At 26.5% G+C, this 21,596-nt stretch overlaps 1 protein-coding gene across 1 annotated transcript in view; it reads right to left on the bottom strand.

The window, feature by feature from the left end:
• Positions 1–306: 306 nt before the first annotated feature.
• Positions 307–21,596, bottom strand: part of LOC122271330 (zinc finger protein 296-like) — a 28,024-nt gene continuing 6,734 nt past the window's right edge. Inside the window, exons 4-5 of the mRNA XM_087162330.1 lie at positions 20,964–21,301; positions 307–10,758 (exon numbers count right to left, since the gene is read on the bottom strand). Of these exons, the coding sequence (XP_087018456.1) occupies positions 10,513–10,758; positions 20,964–21,301 (584 nt within the window). The 3' untranslated portion in view covers positions 307–10,512. The remainder of the gene's footprint in view (positions 10,759–20,963; positions 21,302–21,596) is intronic.

Below are 21,596 nucleotides of genomic sequence, written 5' to 3'. Positions count from 1 at the left end.
TCATATAAAAATTACACGTAGATCACTGAAGAGTGATACAATTGTCAGTAATTAAGTAAGACATTGAAATTGATAAATTCAGCAAAAATAAAAACGAAAACCAAACTTGGTAATTTAGAATTTTAAATAACAAGTTGGAGAATAACATATGAGTTACAAATTTAAAATCGAATTGTGTAAAGAGAGTGCATGGCGCAATAAACACTGTTTTGAAACAAAGCTTTTAGAGCAAAAGGCACACTTAAATGGTTTCAATCCTTCATGGCTTCTTATGTGTCTCTGAAGATTTTCTTTTTGAGAGAAATGTTTACCACATTCTGCACAAGAGAAAGGGCGTTCTCCAGTGTGTGTGCGGTAATGTCTATTAAAATGACTGCTTGCAAATTGTTTGTGACATATGCCACACAGATAAAAGGAGTTGGATTTGTTGGACTTGCAACTAAAATTTGGGACATCAATGTAATCATTATCTGTAAAGAAAGAAGAATTAGTATTTATGCATACAATGAAAGAACAAAGTACAGATTTTTATGAGAGACTAAGACCTTCAGACCTAAAAGAATACTTGGTTAATCTTAGAAAGACATAGTACCTGTCTCCTGATTAAAGAATTTGGGCAGTATTTTTACCTGATTAAAGAATTGCAATTGTATTTTCAGCAAATCTATAAACTTAACAGTTAGAACTAAATTCAGAAGCTTTATTTAAACTGTGGCAGTTCTTTTTATTTTGAGGTACAAAAACTTACACTTGTCTAATGGCTTTTTCTATCTAGCCTGCTTTAGAGCTCTCTTAGCATCAACAATAAGCTGGAGATGTACTAATTAACAACTACCTCCACTCATCAAATACACTTATCTAGTCTGTTTTTTTTATTCCTTCTTAAGATCAGAAATAAGATGGACTAGTTTAAATCTACCTCTTAAATACCCCTCTTTAGTCCAATTTTTGGTGTCCTTTTGTCATCAGAAATAAATTGAAGAAGTACTAGCTTTAAAATTCATCAAAAATGACATGCAAAAGCATCCAAGTGAGTCTAACTACATTTTTTTTTATTATCATTTCAGATTTTTTGATAATTTTTCTTCTTTTTATTATTTTTGAAAGGAATTTTACCAATAGTATCAACAGATTCGAACATAGTTGGTAAATGCAGTAAAAAATTAGTAAATGTTACAGCTAAATAATACTTTTCTTAACTTTTTGAGAAACACAAAATTCTTTTCAAAATAGGCTATTTTTAATGAAATTCTTGGAAATAAATACTTTTCTCCTTTAAAACACTGGATTTTTTAAAAATTTTATTGCTAATAACAAAAAAAATTATTTATCTAGATTTAGAGATATCTTTTAGTATCTTTGAATCGAACTAAGAACAATGGACCTCTAAGAATATTTCTTCCACTGCGACAAATATATTCCAACATATTTCAATTTAAGTAAATTATTTAAATAAATTCCATTTGAAGAGCATGAAAATCACTATAATCGTCTAATGTTTTCAGAATGATGAACCTTTTTTTTTGCTTTTAAACTAGTTTAAAAGAATTATAATCAATTCAATATCTTGCTGCTGTTGTTGTTCTCATCCCCATGAGCAGCAAGGCGAAATCAGGTCCATCAGCTCGTTCATTCTGAGAAAGTCTAGCACCAACAGGGGAGGTTGAACCAGGTCCTGCCTGGTAAGTCTCAGACAAGATAATATGTGGTCAGGGGAGGCCTGGGCAGCAGAACACTTAGCGCAGATTTCAAAATGTTTATTACCATCGATATAAGTCATTGATGACAGATGTCCACTGAGGAAACGTAATTGCAGATTCAATATCTAAAACATAAAACAATGTGAAAGCGGATAGGTTAAAGAACTGGCATAAATCTTTTTCCAGAGTAATTAAAAATACTTTTAATGTGTTTGCACAAAGGCTTTTTAAAATGAATATTAATTAAATGAATAAAACATTTGCATAAGGAGAAAAAGCACAAACAGGGCAAAAATTATGAAATATAAAAAAAATCTTAGTATTTTAATGAACAAAATCATTACAAGTCCATTGAGGAGTTTTCAATACAAATAAATAAATAAAGGCTGCAGTTAGTTCCAATAAGGCTGCAAATTTCAGTTAATGTAATTGTTGGGAAACATAGAAAAACTCTAAATTGAAAATAAACACCAATAATCTCTAAACTACACCAATAATTTATAAATACATCAAAGAAAAAGATAAATACAAATACAGGGTGTTTCATAATCACCATCAAATTTTAGATTCCTTGTCTAAAGAAAATAAAAAAAATAAGAACATCGAACTATTTCGAGTGCTGTATGAAACTTGAATGTAATATTTGACATGACTCTCCTATCAATTTATCTGAGCAGAAATTATGTTCAGTTAAATCAGTTTTTTATCTCATTAATCTCCTAATCCTCATTAATAATTCATCAGGTTTTCATAATATTTCCTTGCTTCACACGTAAATTTTATTTTTTGACTCCAAATGTGTATTTTTTATTTTCACCTTTGACAAGGATAAAAAAAAAAAAAATTAAGACTAATGTAAGTGATTATAAAACACCCTGTTTATTTTCTCATCATCATTCATAACAGAAGTTATCAAACAAGAAATCTGTAAAAGAAATATTTTCTTGTCTAGTAATTATTTAAGACACTTAATTATTTAAGCATTAAATAATTTTAATTAATCATATACGCTTAATAATTACTTAAAAATTAACTGATTACAGTAAGGCAATGATTATCTAAATGTTTTGGGACAAGACCTATTTTGATAACTCAAATATTCGGATTACAAGAATAACACAATTATACAATTATTTAATTGATAATTGAACTGAAATTTTTTTTTTCATTTGAAAAAAGTGTAGGAGCAAAAAGAAACTTTTGAATCACAGTTTAGAGCTATTTATTCCGTAAACGGAAGTATTTAGATAAATAATGTTTGGATATTGGAGATTCTACAGAACTTGATATGCATATATTAAGTACGAAAAAATTAGAAGTCCAAGTTCAAAGCAATTTAGTTTTTGTATTACGCAGTGGAGCTGCTGAAAAAAAAAAGAACAATTTTGTACAAGAACAAACAACAGAAAAACATAACAAAAAGCATCTGATTGCACAATATATAAGTGTTTAGAAAATTTATGACATGGTAGCCACCATTTTTTAATTCTATAAAGCTTTGAAGGAAAAAAAAAGCACAAGATCAAAGCAACTAAATTATTTTAGTACTACCAGCATAACTTTAGGCAATACAAAACAATATCTGATTGAGTTTAAGTCAGGGTTGCCACTGAAATCTGTACATATTATGTACAATACATTAAGAGGAAAAACACAATCACTGTGTTCTTTTATGAGCTGTATTGGGCTCACTATACTAGTAATAATTGCTGTAAAAACTTAAGGAAAAAAGAAACAGCTTAACATACTTGAAACAAACAACGCTATAGTAAATGAAATAGCTTAGTATAGCTAAATTATCATCCCTACATATCCCATAGATTGACCTTTGAGTGGTCACCACTTTTAACAGACGAAAATAAGAAAAAAAATTCCTTGTATTTACCCAGTTTGTAAATTTAAAAAAAATAAATAAATAAATAAAAAAATCAAAATTCTCTGTATTTTCTAGATTTTCCTAGTTCTTCCTTTGGAGTGGCAACCCTGTTAAAGTAGAGCTTTTTCAAATAAAAATGTGTTTCACAGTTGCTTATGATAAGTAATCTTGTGTCTTTTAAGGCTTGATTTCTGAGAGAAGCAACGGCCACATTCTTCACACGTGAATGGACGTTCTTGAGTATGAACACGCAGATGATCCCTGAGGGTGGACAGAGAACGCTGCAATTTACCACAAATTTCACACATTCTGGGATCACTTGAACTGGAATATAAATCGTAATTGGAATAAGGAATTCCTGCAAAATAACAATTAAAAACATTAGCACACAAGAGTCTAAACATATTTCGTTAAGGTAGCTAGGTTTTTGCAATATGTGCCACGAGACACACACAAAAAGAATTTCATGAAAAAGTTAAGACAAAATTTGTTTTCAGCATACTGCTGTTATTATTTAAAAAAATATCTGATTATGTTTCCCTAATAATTAAATTTTAAGACTTTAGTTTTTTGTGGCTATTTATAGCTTTCAGAAACAAACTGTGATTAATTTTAAGTAGAGTAAATAAACAAGTAACGTCACTGAAATAAAGTTTTACTGGAATCAGTGTTACTGATTCCAATCAGTGATAAAATCACTCATCAAAGTCTGAGGTTGTCTCCTGCTAGGGAAACAAGAATAGCACATTTCAGGGACGGGAACTTCTCTTCAGTGGTCTAGGGCTAACACAAATTGACCAAAGAAAAAGATTCCCTTTCTTCAGCTGACCCGAGCTAAAACCTGTCCTAAACAATGACCCTACTTGAAATAGTTATTTTTCGTTACCATAATCACTGCCATGGGACCAAACAATTGGCAAGGGGAGTTCTTACTTTAGACAAACTATACATTTGCCATGTGGCTGGCAAAAGAGAGTGGGAAGGAGAAAACACCTTTATTATCTTCAAGATAGTAAAGCTTTTTCTTCAACAGTACATTACATTTTTATTAAATTTGAGACCAAAGCAACCTAAGAATTGAACATAATATGAACAAAACTGGTAGAAATGTAATAAAAATAGGTGTTGCAAAAATAAAACATATTAATTATTGTGTTTCATAAATAAAACAAATTGAGCTACTTACTTTATATAGAAAACAAATTTAGCTATGTATTTTTGCTTTAAGAAAACATATTGAGTAAGATATAATAAATTCAGATTAGCAATGCAATTAAGTAGCTACAACAAAATAGGCATCCACAATGAATAAGTTTATAAAGAATTTACTTGCAAAGATGTTTGAAAATTAATAATAACTGTTTAATTTGCACTTTACTACAGCCAGCATGGACTACAGTATTAATGTTAAATATCGACAATAGTAAACAGATTATGAATAACTAAGCTTATAATTTTTCTTTCATAAAACAGCCTAATGTAAAAATTATTATAGTAGTTATTATATAATTAGCTTAAAATGATACTTGCCCCAAGAGTTATGTTGTTATTTGTGTTGTCTTAAAATTGAATAAAATATCACACAGGTGTATGCTACTGCTGTAAATCTACTTACATGGACCCAAAACAGTCTGAAATTCTCAAGTTATGTTAGCTGAAATATCCAAAATTTACAGAGATGATAATAATAATAATTGCAAAGAATTTGATTGAGTACTTTTATTTTTTAATCATGAAATAAATTATAGAACACATTTTTTTGTTTGTCAAGATCTAAATATTTATAAACATTTCTATTAATGACTAATTATTTATTCAGTACATTATATGATTCAATTTTTTGAAGTGGGCCCATTGAAGAGTATACAAAAATAACTATAAGAAACTTCCTGATCAGATTTTCACCTACTTAATATGCAATTTTAATAATTCCAGATGTAGATCGTAAATATAGGATTGATCAAACAATATATCTTGTTACAACAAAACACAAATTCCCAAAATACACACGTGTTCCTCTTTTTATTATTTTTATTCAAATTTTGCTTTCAAAATAGGGGAGTAGCAGCAATTTGGATAATATTGTCTGAAAACTTTCTTCGAAAACTTAATGTTAAAAACTGACAATTAAGAGATTTATTCTTTTAAAAAATTCATAATCTTTCTATAACCATTTCTTCAAAACAATTGGAAAGCTCATCTGTCCAAAAAATAATCATTCACAAAATATAAATTTTTATTAGAAATCAACATTAGGTTCATAGGAAATGCTAGAGAAGTCCATTGTCCTTCAGGTTAATCAATTAGGTTTCTGAAACGTAATAATCATCCAACTTTTAGCAAGGAATTAAACTCATAATTAAATATATTGTCTCTGATTTACTATGACAGCTAATAAAACGAACACAATTTTATATGAATTCAAAAATAATTGAAAATAAAAAAGTTTTAAAAAAAAACTATTTTTTTAGATTTCAGTTTAGTTGTGTTAAATAAACTATAAAGAAAAGTCTTAAGGAGTACATTATTCAGTTTACAAGTTGTTTGCAAGTTTGTAAAGGTTTGTGACATTCTCCGACTCCAAAGAGGATATTAATCATAAAAACAATTAAGTCAAAAAATAATAAGTGGCAATAATATTCTTTCAATTTAAATAATAAGAAACATTAAATATATTTAAACTAAAACAATCAAAGCAAAAACATTTAAGTAGTTGAATCTGTAAACTTTAATTTGTTTCACTATTTTATTAAAAAAGAAAAATTACTTATTCACATAGGGGGGAAAAAATAAGCAGGAAAATATCAAAGACTCAAAGTAGTTGACAATCTTTATCAAAACAGCATTTATTTTTTAAAAATATATTTATTATATAAAACTAAAGTATGCAGAATATTTACAACAAAAATGATAATAAAAATATCTAAGATTAAAACGTCAAACAAAATGAATGCAATTTAAAATAACAATTTCTGAAAATTACACAATTAAAAATTAAGCATCAAGTATTTTTAAAGTTAAGTAGTTTTTATGAAACATATGTCAAAACACTTAAAATAAAAATAAAAAATTAATATTGAACATACAAGAAAAACAGGGAGGAGGGAGTTAGTCAGTTTTCATAATTTCAAGTAGATTTTTCTCATAATTAAGAAGAAAAAAAAGATATTTATATTATTAAGATTAAAATATATTATTATAATAAACCAAGAGCATTTTCCTTTATAACAATAAGAAAGAAAGAAAATTATCTGCATACATAATTATAGATATGGCACATGCTCATTACATTGTATATTTATTATACACATTGTATATTTATTATACTTGTTAAAATTTCTAAAGAGAATCATTGTACCAAAAGTTTATTAAGTGCTCTTGAACATCAAATTTAGTGTACAAACTTACAGTTCCCTACACTTTGACTGGTAATTCAGAATGCACTTTAAAAAATAATTTTTCTACTTTAAAATTGTTGCAAATAATTTTAATACACAATAAGATTTTTAACAGCACTTAGATTTATATGCATATATTTTAGTTTTAAAAATTACATGTAACTGGACAAAGTTATTTACAGAAAATTTTGTTTGAGGTCATGTTATGTTCTAAATTGAATAAATAATTTTTTTCTGCATAACTCTCAGTAAAATGATTAAAATAAATTTTAATTTCACTAGAGAAGAGTTTAAAAATCTGTATCTTTTAATCACTATAAAAAAAGTGAATACAAATGAAATCTATCATTGTTACCTGTAATTAGAAAATGATATGCATTATTGAAAAATAATTAAAAAGTTGAAGAGAAGAAATAAAAATAAATTAAAATTAAGTTACACCCATTTCTCAGAGATATACCTTATAAGATACCATAATTACATAATTTATTTATTGCTCCTTAATTTAACAATGAACACTCACACTGGCTACATGTATAAAAGTAACTTATTTTACAATACCTATGTACAGAGAAAAAAAATTTTTTTTTACATCACATAGTATGAGTAAAGAGATTAAATATAAATATTATATTATGATCATTAAAATTAACTACAAAATGCATTAAAATACTAAGCAGCAAGAAAAGTTCCATGTAAAGTCTTTAAAGTGGAATTTTCTTGCACTACTTCTAACAACTTGTGTATTAACTAACATTCATTGTTGCTTCATCCACCATGAAAGTTCTAACACTAGACAGTTTCAGTTTATACAATGATTAGCTGAAATAAATTATTCATTCATTGTTACTTAACCCAGTATGAATTAAAATAAATAATAATAGTCTGATTCCATTTATACAGAGTAATTAACTGACATATATTATTCATTATTGCTTCACCCAGAAAACAAAAAGTAAAAAATAATAATTATTAGTTTCAATTTATGCTCTGATAAACTGAAATAAATGATTTATAATTGCTTTATTCAGCTGATTGAAAAAAGTAAGTAATAATAATTAACTTCAGTTCATATGCTAATTACTGAAATAAATTGTTGATTGTTACTTCACCCAGAATAGATAAAAATAGATAATAACAATAGTTAGATTCAATTTATATAAAAATTAAATAAATTATTCATTATTGCTTTACCCAAAATGTAAAAAATAAGTAATTACTACACTTAGCTTCAGTTTATATGGTGATTAACTGACATTTAATAGTTATTGCTTCACTTAAAATAAAAATGATAAATACTCATTATAGATAACTTATTTTAACATATTTATTGAAGTCTTCTCTATAGAAGATTGATTACTAGCAAAAAGAAATACTTCATTTGGCTGGCAACTTAATACACATAATTACAAAATAGGCTTAATGTACTTTGATTAACTGACATAAATTTTCCAAAAATATTCGATATATCAGTTTTAAATAACGTATGAATGACTTTTAAGATCCGCCATTGAAATTTCTCTGCAATTTTAACTTGTAGCTGACATAGGCACACTTTACTGCTGTGAAAAAAGGTTAAAATTAATTATTTCACAACAAATATCCCTTTCCTTTAATAATTCTTATGCCTTGAAAATAAAGAAGATATTTCAAAATCCTTTAACCATCAAGGTTTCCGGCAAATTAGAGCGAAAAATTCTCTGCCAGTACTGTCCCCCCCCCCCCATTGCATAACATTCAGAAACCAGTTTCCTTTGCATACAAACAAATATATAATATCTCATACTAAAGTTTAAGCCCTCAAAAAATAATAAATAAACAAAAATTTAATGCACAGATATTTTATTTAACGACACGTTTATTATAAGGAAATACTTTTGAACTAGTTCCAATCACAAGCAGGTAAATTTCATAAAAAAATTTATAAAAATTATAACATAATTTTGTAGAAAATTTTTTTTAAAGGAATTTTTGAAAGCTATGCAATGAAAAAAATGATTTTGTCTCGCTAATCAGCACTTAAATATAAAAATAATTGGAAATTTGTTTTTCCTGCAAAAATTTGTTATTTTACAATAGATAAAGAAATCTACAAGACATTTTCATTTTTTAATTTCATAATTATTGCCATACTATGCCTTAATGACTTTTCAACTCATTTCACATAGATTTCATATAAAAAAAAAATCCTGAAATTGCTTTGTATTTTAAATTAGTAAATTTTGACACTTAATTGCATGGGAAAAAAATAGAATTTTTTAAACATCCTAAAATATTTCAATTGGACATCCCACCGGTTTCTATCACCCCTTTTAACAAAGAATTTCTTTTTCACATTTGTAAAAGGCCAGTTAAATATAAAGAAGAAATGTTTGAACATAAAACATGTAGGAGTAGTTATATTTTACACTTTTGCAGAATACATGCATAATTCACTTAATTACTAGTTACGCTAACTTCAAAAGTGCACTAACTTGCAAGTGAATTGAACCTCTAACAAGACAAAACTTTACAGGCTTTCTAGTACAGAATCACAGATAAAAGCAGCCACTTTCATAACCAGCGAGCAAAAAAAACCTTTTTCCCTGTAGCCAGATTGGGCTTCTGCATTCCAAAGGCTAAGAAAATATCAGAGAAAACTAAGAGAGCAGTGACTACAAATTTTAACCCCTATAAACTGCAGATTGGAATTAAAACAAGTAGGAAAATTCTAATTTCAGCCAAATCTTAAAAAAAAAAAAAAAAAAAAAAAACGAAACACTCTCAATGATGCAATTGAGGAACTAAGTTTCAAAAGTGCATTTATGAGTGTTAAGCCATAGGCTCATGACTCAGAGAAAACAAAGCGCCATTGTGACTTTTATTTCCTTTCATTGCATGCGTATATGTATAGCTTTTAGCCATATGAGCCACATTCCTGATAGTCTATCATATGAGAGTCCTTCCCCTAAGTGTGTTGCTCAGTGAGCTTTCATAATTTTGACCCGTATGAGTTTAAAACCTGATTAAGAGGTATTTAAATTTTTATTCCCTACCATGTCAACTGACTTCGTAAGTAAACAAGACTTCATTGCATTTTCAGACAAAAATGTAGCATTATTGGGTAAAAATTTACGTCCAATTTTTTTAAAAAGTTCAATTATAACAATTTCAATAATACACAATTGAGAAAATTTTAGCTGCAAAGTTATTTGAAACATGGCCACTACTAAACTACGTGCCAAATTTTAAATTCAATAATAATCTGGCTTTGCAATTCTCACAACTACAAAATTCTTTTCATTAAAATAAATAAAAACTGTTAGGTTAAGAGCCAAAAATACCAAACATCACACGTAAAAATAAGACAGTGCTGAAGGCTAAAAGATTGAAGTGAATTATTTACTACATTTCACATAAACATTTTTGGAGATCAAATACTGTAATTTTTGTTATGGTCACATTTTTTTCTCTTTAAAAACATAGTCAAACTAAAATTGTAAGCAAACCCTTTTCAGCCAATGTACACAACAGATGGATCAGTCATGAAGATTTGAGTCTATAAGTTGACTGATGCCTCCAGTATTATTTCAGGATGGTGCGATTTCATATGTCTTTTCAAGCTTGATTTTTGAGTAAAACTTCTTCCGCATTCTTCACATGTGAAAGGACGTTCTCCGGTATGAGTGCGAAAGTGGATTTTGAGGCTGGACATAGAGTTTTGTAATTTACCACATATTTTGCAAACAGGTATTATGCCAAAATCAGGATTTGAAACATAGTTAGAATATTGGTTTCCTGTAAAAAGTTAAAATGCCATCATATTAGTTTCGAAAGTTTATAGCAGTCAATTAATAAATCTGTTAATATGTTTAGTAAGAATTTTTTGTAAAAGTAAGTAATTTTTTTAAAAAGTTACTATTTAGCTGGTAGTAAAAAAAACGTACTAAGAGTAAATGAAAGTTATTGTAAAGTAAGCGATCAAATCTGAATTTCGGGACAAAATTTGACTGAAGTACTTTTATCATAAAAGCAAAGAGTGGAGAGAAATACAAAAAAAGATACCACATAAATTGTACACTGAAATGAACAGAAATGTCTGAGGAAAAAAATTAAGAGAAGTTCAGTAAAAAAAAAAAAAGGAATAAAGCAAGCAAACAGAAACCCTTTCATCAGTGCAGAGGCAAAGAATGAAGATGAAATACAGAAAAAAGCAAAACAAATAAGGCACTAAAATAAACCAAAACACATTCATCAGGGCATAACAAAGACTGAGGAAAAATATAGAATAAATCGTGTACTGAAATGAACAGAGTAGAGTCCGAGAATGAAGAGAAGAACAGAATAAATATACCAAAATGAACAGAAGTACATTCATCAGCACAGAGGCAAACAATACAGAAAAGAGACAGAATAAATTGTATACTAAAATGAACAGCAATAAATTTATAAGAGCAGGGACAAAGAATGAGGAGAAATACAGAATAAATTCTATACTCAAATGAACAAAAGTACTTTCATCAGTACAAAATATAGAATAAATTGTGCACTGAAATAACTAGAAGTAAATTCCTCAGCCCAAAGATTAGAAAGAAATATAGAATAAAAGAGATACCAAAACAAACAAAAGTTTCTGCATCAGAGCAAAGGTAAATAATAATGAGAAGCCAGGTAACAGAATTTATTGAGTGTATCTGTAGCACTCTCTTCGTAAATTTAAATTTGTCTGACTTCAACACAATCAGCCAGAGATTATAATTGCAATGATTAAGCTTAATCTAAGATATATTTAACAGAATTTGCATAATTAATGCATAAAACACAACATACAGACATAATACTTTAGTATTTATGTAAATTCTAACCTCTCCTTTCATAAAATACACAAATTAAAATACTTAAATTAAAAATGATTTTATACAATTTTTAACCAGAAACTATTTTGTCCCTTGTTTTGTTATCCTTTTTTTTCATTTTTAGTATTGTATCTTAAAGTTTACAGAAAAAATAATTTTTTGATGAAATTAGAGAAAACTAACAAATAAAAACTTTCAAATGAACAATAAATTTACTTTTCAAAACCAAAGGAAATTAAAAATTAAAGAAATACTGCAAAACAATAGCTTGTAAAATTTTTAATGATCTGTTAAAAAAAATATCAAACATATTTTTTTTCAAGAAAAAAGCATTTTTTTTAGATAAAACTTAATTAATTAAAAGCAAGTTAAATTTAATGAAATTTCAGTTATACTCATAATGTATGAAGAATAAATCTTTTCCTTTTATTTAAAAAAATAATTTTCTGTACCAAAAATTGCATTATTTAATGAAAATGTTTTAATAACACACGTAAGCTATAACAAAAATGAATAAAGACAGATATTTTCTTTCAATGGACAACGTTTTTAAATTTAGAATTAGATTAGTATAAACTAATTCTTTTATAAAAAAATGAATTTAAAATTTTTAGGCAAATAAATCTAAAAGTATTAATTTTAGAAAAAATTTCTTGATATATGGAGAGTATAAAGAAGAGAAAAATTTCAATGAACACCAGTAAATTTTGAAGAAATATATTGCATTATAAAAAAACAAGAAATGAAAATACTGACATCATGCAGAAAACAATTATAATGAAAACTGGTAGAAACAAAGGCGTAAACATTTCAGAAAAAGAGGGGAACTATGATGCTTCTAAAATTTTTGTGTTTCATTTATTTATTTTTTTTAATAATCAAATGAATAATGGAATATCTCAAATCAAGTAGTCAGCAGTGAAATTATGCTTTTACAAAAAAATTAATTCAATATTTTTCTTCTTCCGTACTCTTGGAAGTAATGGTTCCCAAACTTCTTTTGTAGTTGCCCAAAATTAAGTAGCCAGGTCTGCTTTGGAACCTCTTTTAAAACTAAAATAGTTTAATAAATATTTATTTTTTATTACATAAAATGCAATAAAGGTTGACTTTTCAAATGATTAAAATCTGAGGATAAATAAATGGTTAAAGTGAAATACCACTCTAAAATTATTCTATTTTTTTTTTGCTTAATTCACACATATTCCAAAATATTACGCTAAAAATATAAGTAGAAAAATAATATATTTTACAGGGCAAGTAAATTGTTTCATTAATCTAAAAAATTAAGGCACTATACTCTTGGTACAGTAGAAATTACATTATCAACATACATGTGGTGATATTTTGAATTAAATCATTAGAAAATTGTAGATGGTTATTTAGTCTGAGAGAATGAAAAACAGTAAAAAAAAAAAAATGTGATTTAAATTTTGAGAAAACGTATTTGGCCTATACATCAATGCATCAGCCTTAATTATACATCAATGCAAAAAGTACTGTAACTGCATAATTTTCAGAATTGATATTTTTAGGTAAATATTCCAAAATGTTCATGTGGTCACATCATTATGTATTAAAAATCTTATAGATTTATCTTTATGCAGAGAGGTTATCTATAAAATAGAAATATGTAAAAAGATGACGAACCCAGTCTAAGAAAAATTAATCCTCAAAATCTTAATGCCCACATATTTCACCATTTTACAATAAATTTATCTCAAAAAGTGATCAAAATTTAAATTATGAAAGAATTATTCATATTTGGGAACTTTGGTGACTTCCCAGTAAACCCAAGTTTGGGAACCTTTTCCTTTCATTACAGAATATATTCATAAAAACAAAATATGCAATTTTCAAAATGAGATAAAAATGAAACAAGCAGGTAATTTTACATAAGTGCATAATATGTTTCAAAATAGCTTTAAGAAAATTCAGGAGAAAAAGTCATATGTATGATACTGAAAAAGCTAAATGATTCAATTCTCAAATTATCAAATCTGAAACATATTAAGAAATAAATATCTAAATTTCTCCATACAATTTTATAAAGTATAGCACTTAATCATTAGAAATATAGTTATTAAAATAATGGCACAATAATTTAGCTTTAATATGCAAAATATGAACTAATAAACAAATAATTATTATTGTACTTTTACAGCAGAGAATTAATTTTATGTATGACACATATTCCTATCAGATACATTTATGTAAAATTAATATTGTAAATAAAACTAAATTTACCAAATTGAAAGTAAGATTAATTTTCATAAAGAATTAAAATCTAAATTAAAATAAAATCTTTCCAAATTATCAAATAGAATTTATTTATAAATTATCAATTAAAAGTAATACTATACATAAAATTACATTTACTAAATTGAAAGTAAGAATGAATTTTCATATAGAATTAAAATCTAAATTAAAACAAGATATTTAACATTACCAAGCATAATTTATTAGTAAATCATTTTATAACACAACTTAATAGACTAAAAATAACTTTATAATATATTTCATTTAAAAATATAAAATCAGGGCTGCACAGTCAGATTCAAAACATTATATTCAAATCCAGTTAATTACACACTAGGCATTTGAGATGAAAAGAAGAAAAATAAAAAAAGGTTTTAACCTTATTAAAATTTAAACAAATTATTCATAATTATGTAAACAAAAATATCGCTTGAAGGGATATTATGTCAAATATTTAAAATATAACTTACCAAAAAAAATAAATTATTCATTACAAGCAATAATTTCATTAACAAAATTAATTTATCTGAAAATTAAGAATGTTATAATAAAATGCAATTTGAAATATAATACAATAACATACATTAAAAAAAAATACATAACTTGAAATTATGTTTACTTAGTAATAATATTAAAGCTTTACTATGATTTAGTGAAAGTTTAAAACGAGCATAACAGTCCAAAGTTGGAGTTGAATATTTCAGCTACCATAGCTCTGTACAAAACAATAATGCAACTGTGCAATAGAAAAAAACTCAAGTGATTAACAATAAATTTCAAGAAAAGCTACTTCACAACTATTGTCTTTCCCTTGTTAATGCCAACAAAGCTAAAATAAAATTTCAAAAAATAATAATAAGATTAATTAATTATTTTTCTTTGCAATTTGAAGCTTATTACACAAAAATGACGTATATATAAAAATCGCAATTTTAAATTTTTTATCATTTGCCTTGATTTTTCAATTGCACAGCAAAATACATGCAAACATTTCAATTAAAAGCTTAATAAAATTTTTTTCCAATGGAATATTCCTAAAAGGCACTTATTTAGATTGTTATTAACATAAAATTCAGTTTTTAAAACTTGTTGGGAAAAAGGGTTTCATATTTTAAAAGAAATTAATTCAGACAATTTTTTTGCCAAACAGCACATTTTTTTAAAAGCTTTAAAGTCCTATTAATGTCAAATTATCCATATTTGCTAACGACTTCAAAGTAAATTTTTCTCTTTTGCATATGCATTAATATTTTGTCATTAAAATTAATAAGGAACTTAGAATTATCTGTACTGTACAGTATTCTTAAACTGTGAGTCATAACTCTGATTAAGTCATTTTTAAAAAATTTATGTCATCTGATTAAGTCAATTTGGAGTCAAGAAAAATCTATTTTCCAAACTTGAGAGGAAAAAAAACCTACTCACAAGTGTAAAAAAAAAGAAGATAAATTAGTTCAGATCCTAAAAAATGTTTTGTACTTTCAACAATGAATTTAGCTTTGTAAAATCAATTTAAACTTTTTTTTTTATCAGGATTATATTTGGGAAACCCTGAAGTGGTTCCTATAGCCTAGTTGCTAAAATTTCTTCCTGAAATTAAGTTTTAAAAGCTGATTTTCCACAACAATTTTTTTATTTATTTAAATCAAGAATTCAATGGTAAATTCAATAACATTACATCATAAAATATTTTTGTTATGGAATCATTAAACTGGAAAATTCAAAGAGAATAAGAAAAGAAATATTCTTTTAATTCACATATTACATATTGATGTAGCACATTATTGGAATAAAAAGGGTCCTTAAAAGTATAAGAAGCCCTTGTTTATAGCAACTACAGAAAAAATTTAATAATATTGCATTCTCAAGTACTTTACATCACCACGAACTTTTATTAAAAATAAACTTTGTGTAAAAGTATAATATGCTTATTTTGTAGTTTCTTACAAATGTATTTAATGTGATGTCTCAGATATTTTTTTTTCTTCTCAAAATTTTCATCATTGACATCATTTAGACAAAATGTTAAACCTAAAATAATTGTCTTATAACATTCATTATGCGATTTTTAATAGGCATAATAATAGTTGCTCTAAAAACCAGATATGTGACCCTGTAACAATTAAAAAAAAATATGCACTCAAGTAGCATGTGATACAATTTTTTAGAATATATGTAATTTAAGTTAGAGTAAAGATAAATTATAAGGTAAATAACTTAAAGTTGTAACATAAGCACAAAGATATTGATGAGTTAGCAAGTTGTCTCTTCTTTATAAGACTTTTTTTAATCACTGACGGTTCTGTACGTAAAAAGTGGTATTTTAACCTGCAGTCTTCCCTGCATAGAAAACCCAGTTTTTCAATGTTATTAGATGGGGAAATAGTGCATTGGGGTAGCACAAAATTGGGGAGAAACATTCCCTCATTTTTACCCATTTGCTAAACCGCTAGTTGGTTAAACAACACAAAATTTCTTCATCTTCAGATACTACTTGATTCAATTACAATACTAAAAAATTACATGACTAAAATTCTCCGATAAGCCATAAAGTATACTTTTTAAATAAATATGCTGCGTATTTTGTTACATAGGCAGAGAAATGATTGCAAGTGGAAGTGTGATGGTCGGCTATGATCGGAATCTTTGCAAACCTCAACCCGATCAGTGCTGACAAAAATGCTTCCACGCTGGTCAGGTATTAGTGATAGATCCCTCAAAATCACAAAACAGCACAAGCAAAACATACAAATAGTTAATATAACAGGTTGAAAATAAAATATCTAAAAATAACAGTTGGAAAGGAAAAGTTATTTAATAAGATTATCTTTTACAGCTCAGTTCTTCGTATAAAACAACGAACAAATAGAACAGCAAGCAAACAGAAAAAGTTAAACATGCAACCTTCAGAATTCATATAGCTCTTACTGTCAGTGTCTGACTTATGTAAACTTTTAAGCAAGTTGAATTGTTGTTGGCATTAATTTGGACTGGTAACTTGAAAGACTTAAAAAAGAAGATAGCAGAGAAAGTGGGAAGGAAAGAATCAGCAGGACTTTCAATGTTTTTTTTTTAATTTCTGAACAAAGGTAAACAGATAAAATAAGATAATTGGATAGCCCACACGGGAGGTTGAGAGCATCCTATGAAATAGATTATGTCAGTTTATATATAGGTTTTGAATATAAGGTAACTTGTTAAAAGAAAAACAAACAAATGATCTTAAAAATAGCTAGTTCTAGTCATCAATTAGATTAAAAAAAGGCTTAATAGAAAAAAAATCCTTTATTAAAATAAGAATTTTAATTTCAAACATCTCTTTCCTGAATATATACATAATTGTATTTAAAGATGCACGTTAAAAAAAAGAAGAAAAAAATCAAGATTCAATTTTCATGAAAATTTGAAAAGAATATTAAGTAGGGAAAACATATGGTAAAAACAATATTGTAGGGATATTAAGAGTGACAATAATAAAAGTAAAAATAACAGAAAATTTTTATTTAAAAAATTACCCAATACTAATAATAATAAGTCTTTAAAAGTTAAAGAAATACTGTAGAATGTAAAATAAAAATGCCATAAAGAGAAAAATTTTTATTGCATCACTGAAAGTGTAAATGAAAATAAACAAAACATAAAAAACATTTTTTTAATATAGCAAAGATAAGTAATTTATTACATAATTTTATATTAGTAATTTTTCTTTTGTTTAGTAACAACTAATTTAAGGAAAATATTAAAAAAAATTATATAATTTTTTTAAACACCATGATTGCAAAATCTCAGATAACTACACAAAAATGGCAATAAAAGAATTTGTGCAATTGGCCAGTATTTTGTACAGCTTGGTTAGTCACCATATAAGCATGTTATAACGTTAAAATAAAAAAGTTTAACAGTGATCTGTATTAATGATGACTAAAACAATTGGCGCTACTATGCTTTAATGTATATAAAGGATGTTAATTTTGTATTGTAACCAATGCTTTTCTGAAGCAAAACATTTTCTTAGGAATAAAAAAGTTTTTGTAGTACACTCCATTAAAATAATAAGTGGAAAAGAAACAATTGAACACTTTTTCAAGAAATAAAATTAACCTTATATAATTAATTATGACAAAAATTAATAATCAGAATGTATAAAAGCATAATATTCTAAAATCTTCGAATTTAATTATCAAAAAAATTATTTAAACTTAAGTAAAAAAATCAGGACTCCTTTCCAAATTTAAAAAATATCAATTACTACAAGGGCTTATTCCTATTGGGGAAAAAATGCTATGTTCTTTAAAATCATTTTATGAATTTTATAGAGCTATGTTAACTAGCAAAGTTTTTGATTGAATAAACAAATATCTTTCCTACCAAATAATCAGAATAAATCAAACAAAAGAAATGAGGTTTTATTAACAAAATTAAAAGCAATTTAATATTCAATTTATTAAATTAATAAACAATTTTCAATATATATATAACTTTCATCATTCCACACATTTTTATAGGGAAGCAATGGCCTTTTTAAGATTTGCAATAACTGATTTACACCAAAACTTTTTTTAAAAATATGAAGTATAAGACAAAATGAATATTACAATAAAACAATATTTTAATGGTATAAAAAATTATGAGCAAGAGATTAGGATATCAATGAATTATGCCTATTTTTCAGACATAATTGGACATAACCTTATATAAAAGATTTTGTTATAAAATGGATTTTGTTAAGTACAAAAGCTATAATATGCTAAAAGGGTCAGGATATAGAATACATCACATAAAACAAAATAATAGAGCTAATACTATGTACAACTCAAAAAAGTTAATGTGTTTTTAGTAAACAAATTGATTTTGCAACGGTCAAAAATACTAAAAAAAACTTGAGAGGCATGGCACATAATAGGTCATATAAAAGAAAAATTAAAAAAATTTAATTAAGTTTGTATTATCCAGCTATCACAAGAACTCCTCCCAACTGAAAAATCACAGGTTGTCCACTGCTATGGTATCCCTAATAAAACAATTTCTAGTGGAAGAGTAATGACAGCTCTCTCTCTAAATCTAAACCAATGAGAAACAGTTTTCCCCACATCCCTATTAAAAGTGGTTTACCATCATAACCACAGTAACTACCAGCACTGGAAGAATTCTTGTGATAGTCGGACATTGCAACACAAAACCCAAAATAATTGCTGCATTAATTTATATAAAAAAGGACAAAAATGTAAAAAAACTCATATGTAAGATTTGGTATACATAGAATACTTATTTTAAGTAAAACACTGAACTTATTCTTTCTCACCCAGCATGTAACATGCTAGTTTTATAACGTTTTTTAATTAATGAAAGAATTTCTGCAACAGACCATTGCAAGTCAGGAAAATATGGAGATTAACCCTCCATAATTTAGTAATGAATGGTTTGATGGTGACAATGTGGTCAGTACTGCACACTTGTAAACCTTTTTACTTATCAAAGAAGTTGAAACACGTTGAGCTAAGGCTTTGAAGACTTCAAGTCGCAATTAGGAACGCACTTATTATTAATTAACTAAACAAGTTTTCTTTGTTTCAATTGATGCACTAAACTAAATAACTAATTTTTGTTTCATGTAACCAAGTTTAATATTTTTCTGACTTATTTCTTTTACATAGAGTTGACACTAAAATTTAAGAAATTTGTTTATATAAAAAGAAAACAGTTTTCTTTTTAAAGTTAGACAAAAACTACCTTAAGAAGGTTAATATAAACAAAGAAAAAATCACAATATATATATTTTCAAGACTTTAAGTGAATAACTTTCTTAATATAACAAGATATAGATTTAAAAAAAAAAAAAAAAAACAGTTAAGAAATTCTTTGTGTGTAAGAGGCACTTATTCAATGAAGTTAAACACCATATAAACATTCATAGTAATAACAATTTTTAGTAATTAAATTAAAGATAGTGCAACAACAGTATTGAAAAGAAATCTTAGGAATTTTTTTCTCTTAATTGCAAATAACAGTACTTCCTTCCATGGGGTAAAATTATCTCTAAATCTTATGGAATTAATCACTTTTATAAGAGCAGAAATAGTGTTTTTAAATTGTCAGGAGGTTAAAAGTTTCTAGACCCTTTTTAAACTATCAATTCACACATATGAGTGAATTGAAGTTCCATTGATTCAGTACAAAAACTAGAAAATAAACTCAAACATTAGAAAATTATTTTCTGGGAAAACTTTGAGGATTAAATGTGGTGATATATCAAGCTGAAAATATAAATATGATAACCTGAATAACTTTTGATCTAATGATTAGATTTTAGACCATTAAATCACATTTTTAATGGTTTGAGGCATTTTGAATTAATAAATGCAGACATAATGTAAATTACAAAATGAGACACTTTTTTTGAATAAACATGCCTTAATTGGTGTAATTTTTTTAAAATAAAACACACTTAAAAGTGGCAACGAATACTCATTAAAAATTCCTTGAACTTCTGCAGACTGATTTTAACAAATATCTCTGATTTTTTGTAATTGTGGCACAAATTTTATTATAAATTTTTAAGTTATACTTTTTTCTCCTACGCAAAATATGTTACAAAGCATCTATACCTGCTATGGGAGTTAATAATAATATTTAAAAAAAAATAGTTACTAAAAGACCAATTTTTTTTGAAGAAATAATTTCTCTGACATTTTCCTGATTTTTCCTTTTCTTAAATTTTGGTATCAATTCTTACAAATAACTTCAATCGAAATAATTCAACATAAAACAAATCTTAAAAAAAATTATTATACATTGTGAAAAATAAGGGACTTCTACACAGTTTTATGAAAATAAAAGGGTATTTCTATGAAAATAATGCATTTACTGATCTGAAAGTGAAGATAATGTATTAGTTTTTATGAAAAGAAAGTAAGTGAGACAGCATATGCTCCTTTCTGGTGAACTGTTTCTTGCAAAAGCAACATGTAAATGGTTTCAATCCTTGATGGCACTTCACGTGTGTTTTAAGATTCCCCATTTGGGAGAAACTTTTGCCACATTCTTTGCAACTAAAAGGTCTCTCCCCAGTGTGAGACCGAACATGCACACTGAGGCTGTAGTTGGAACGGAATTGCTTGCCACAGATATTACACGGATGATGAGTACTAACTTTAGGAACAGAACCAAAATCAAAAACTGAAACATCACTGAACTCTAAAATGAAGAAAGCAACATAAGTGTTAATTAGAGAAAGTCATTAGTTGAAAATTTTTGCTTGTGAAAAAATTTAATGTTAATGAATAAAAATACATATGTAAATTCTCAAGAGTTTTTTTTTTCCAATTGATTTCTGCAAAATACAAAAACAGTTTTACTAAAAAAAAAAACACATTTAATCACTTCAACACAATCCTTTTATGTTTTTTCGTATATCTTCCATTTTGCACATTTTCAAAAAACAAGCATTCGGACCTAACCAGAAAAAGCAGCCGAATGACTTTTGCACCACATAAGCTTTTGATGATACAAATGGCTGGTTTTAACACTC

The sequence above is a fragment of the Parasteatoda tepidariorum genome, chromosome 4 (genome assembly GCF_982258835.1).
Source record: "Parasteatoda tepidariorum strain Cologne lab strain chromosome 4, Ptep-v5.0, whole genome shotgun sequence".
NCBI lineage: Eukaryota > Metazoa > Arthropoda > Arachnida > Araneae > Theridiidae > Parasteatoda > Parasteatoda tepidariorum.
The sequence above is the reverse complement of the archived record's forward strand: the minus strand, read 5'-3'. Positions and strand labels throughout refer to the sequence as shown.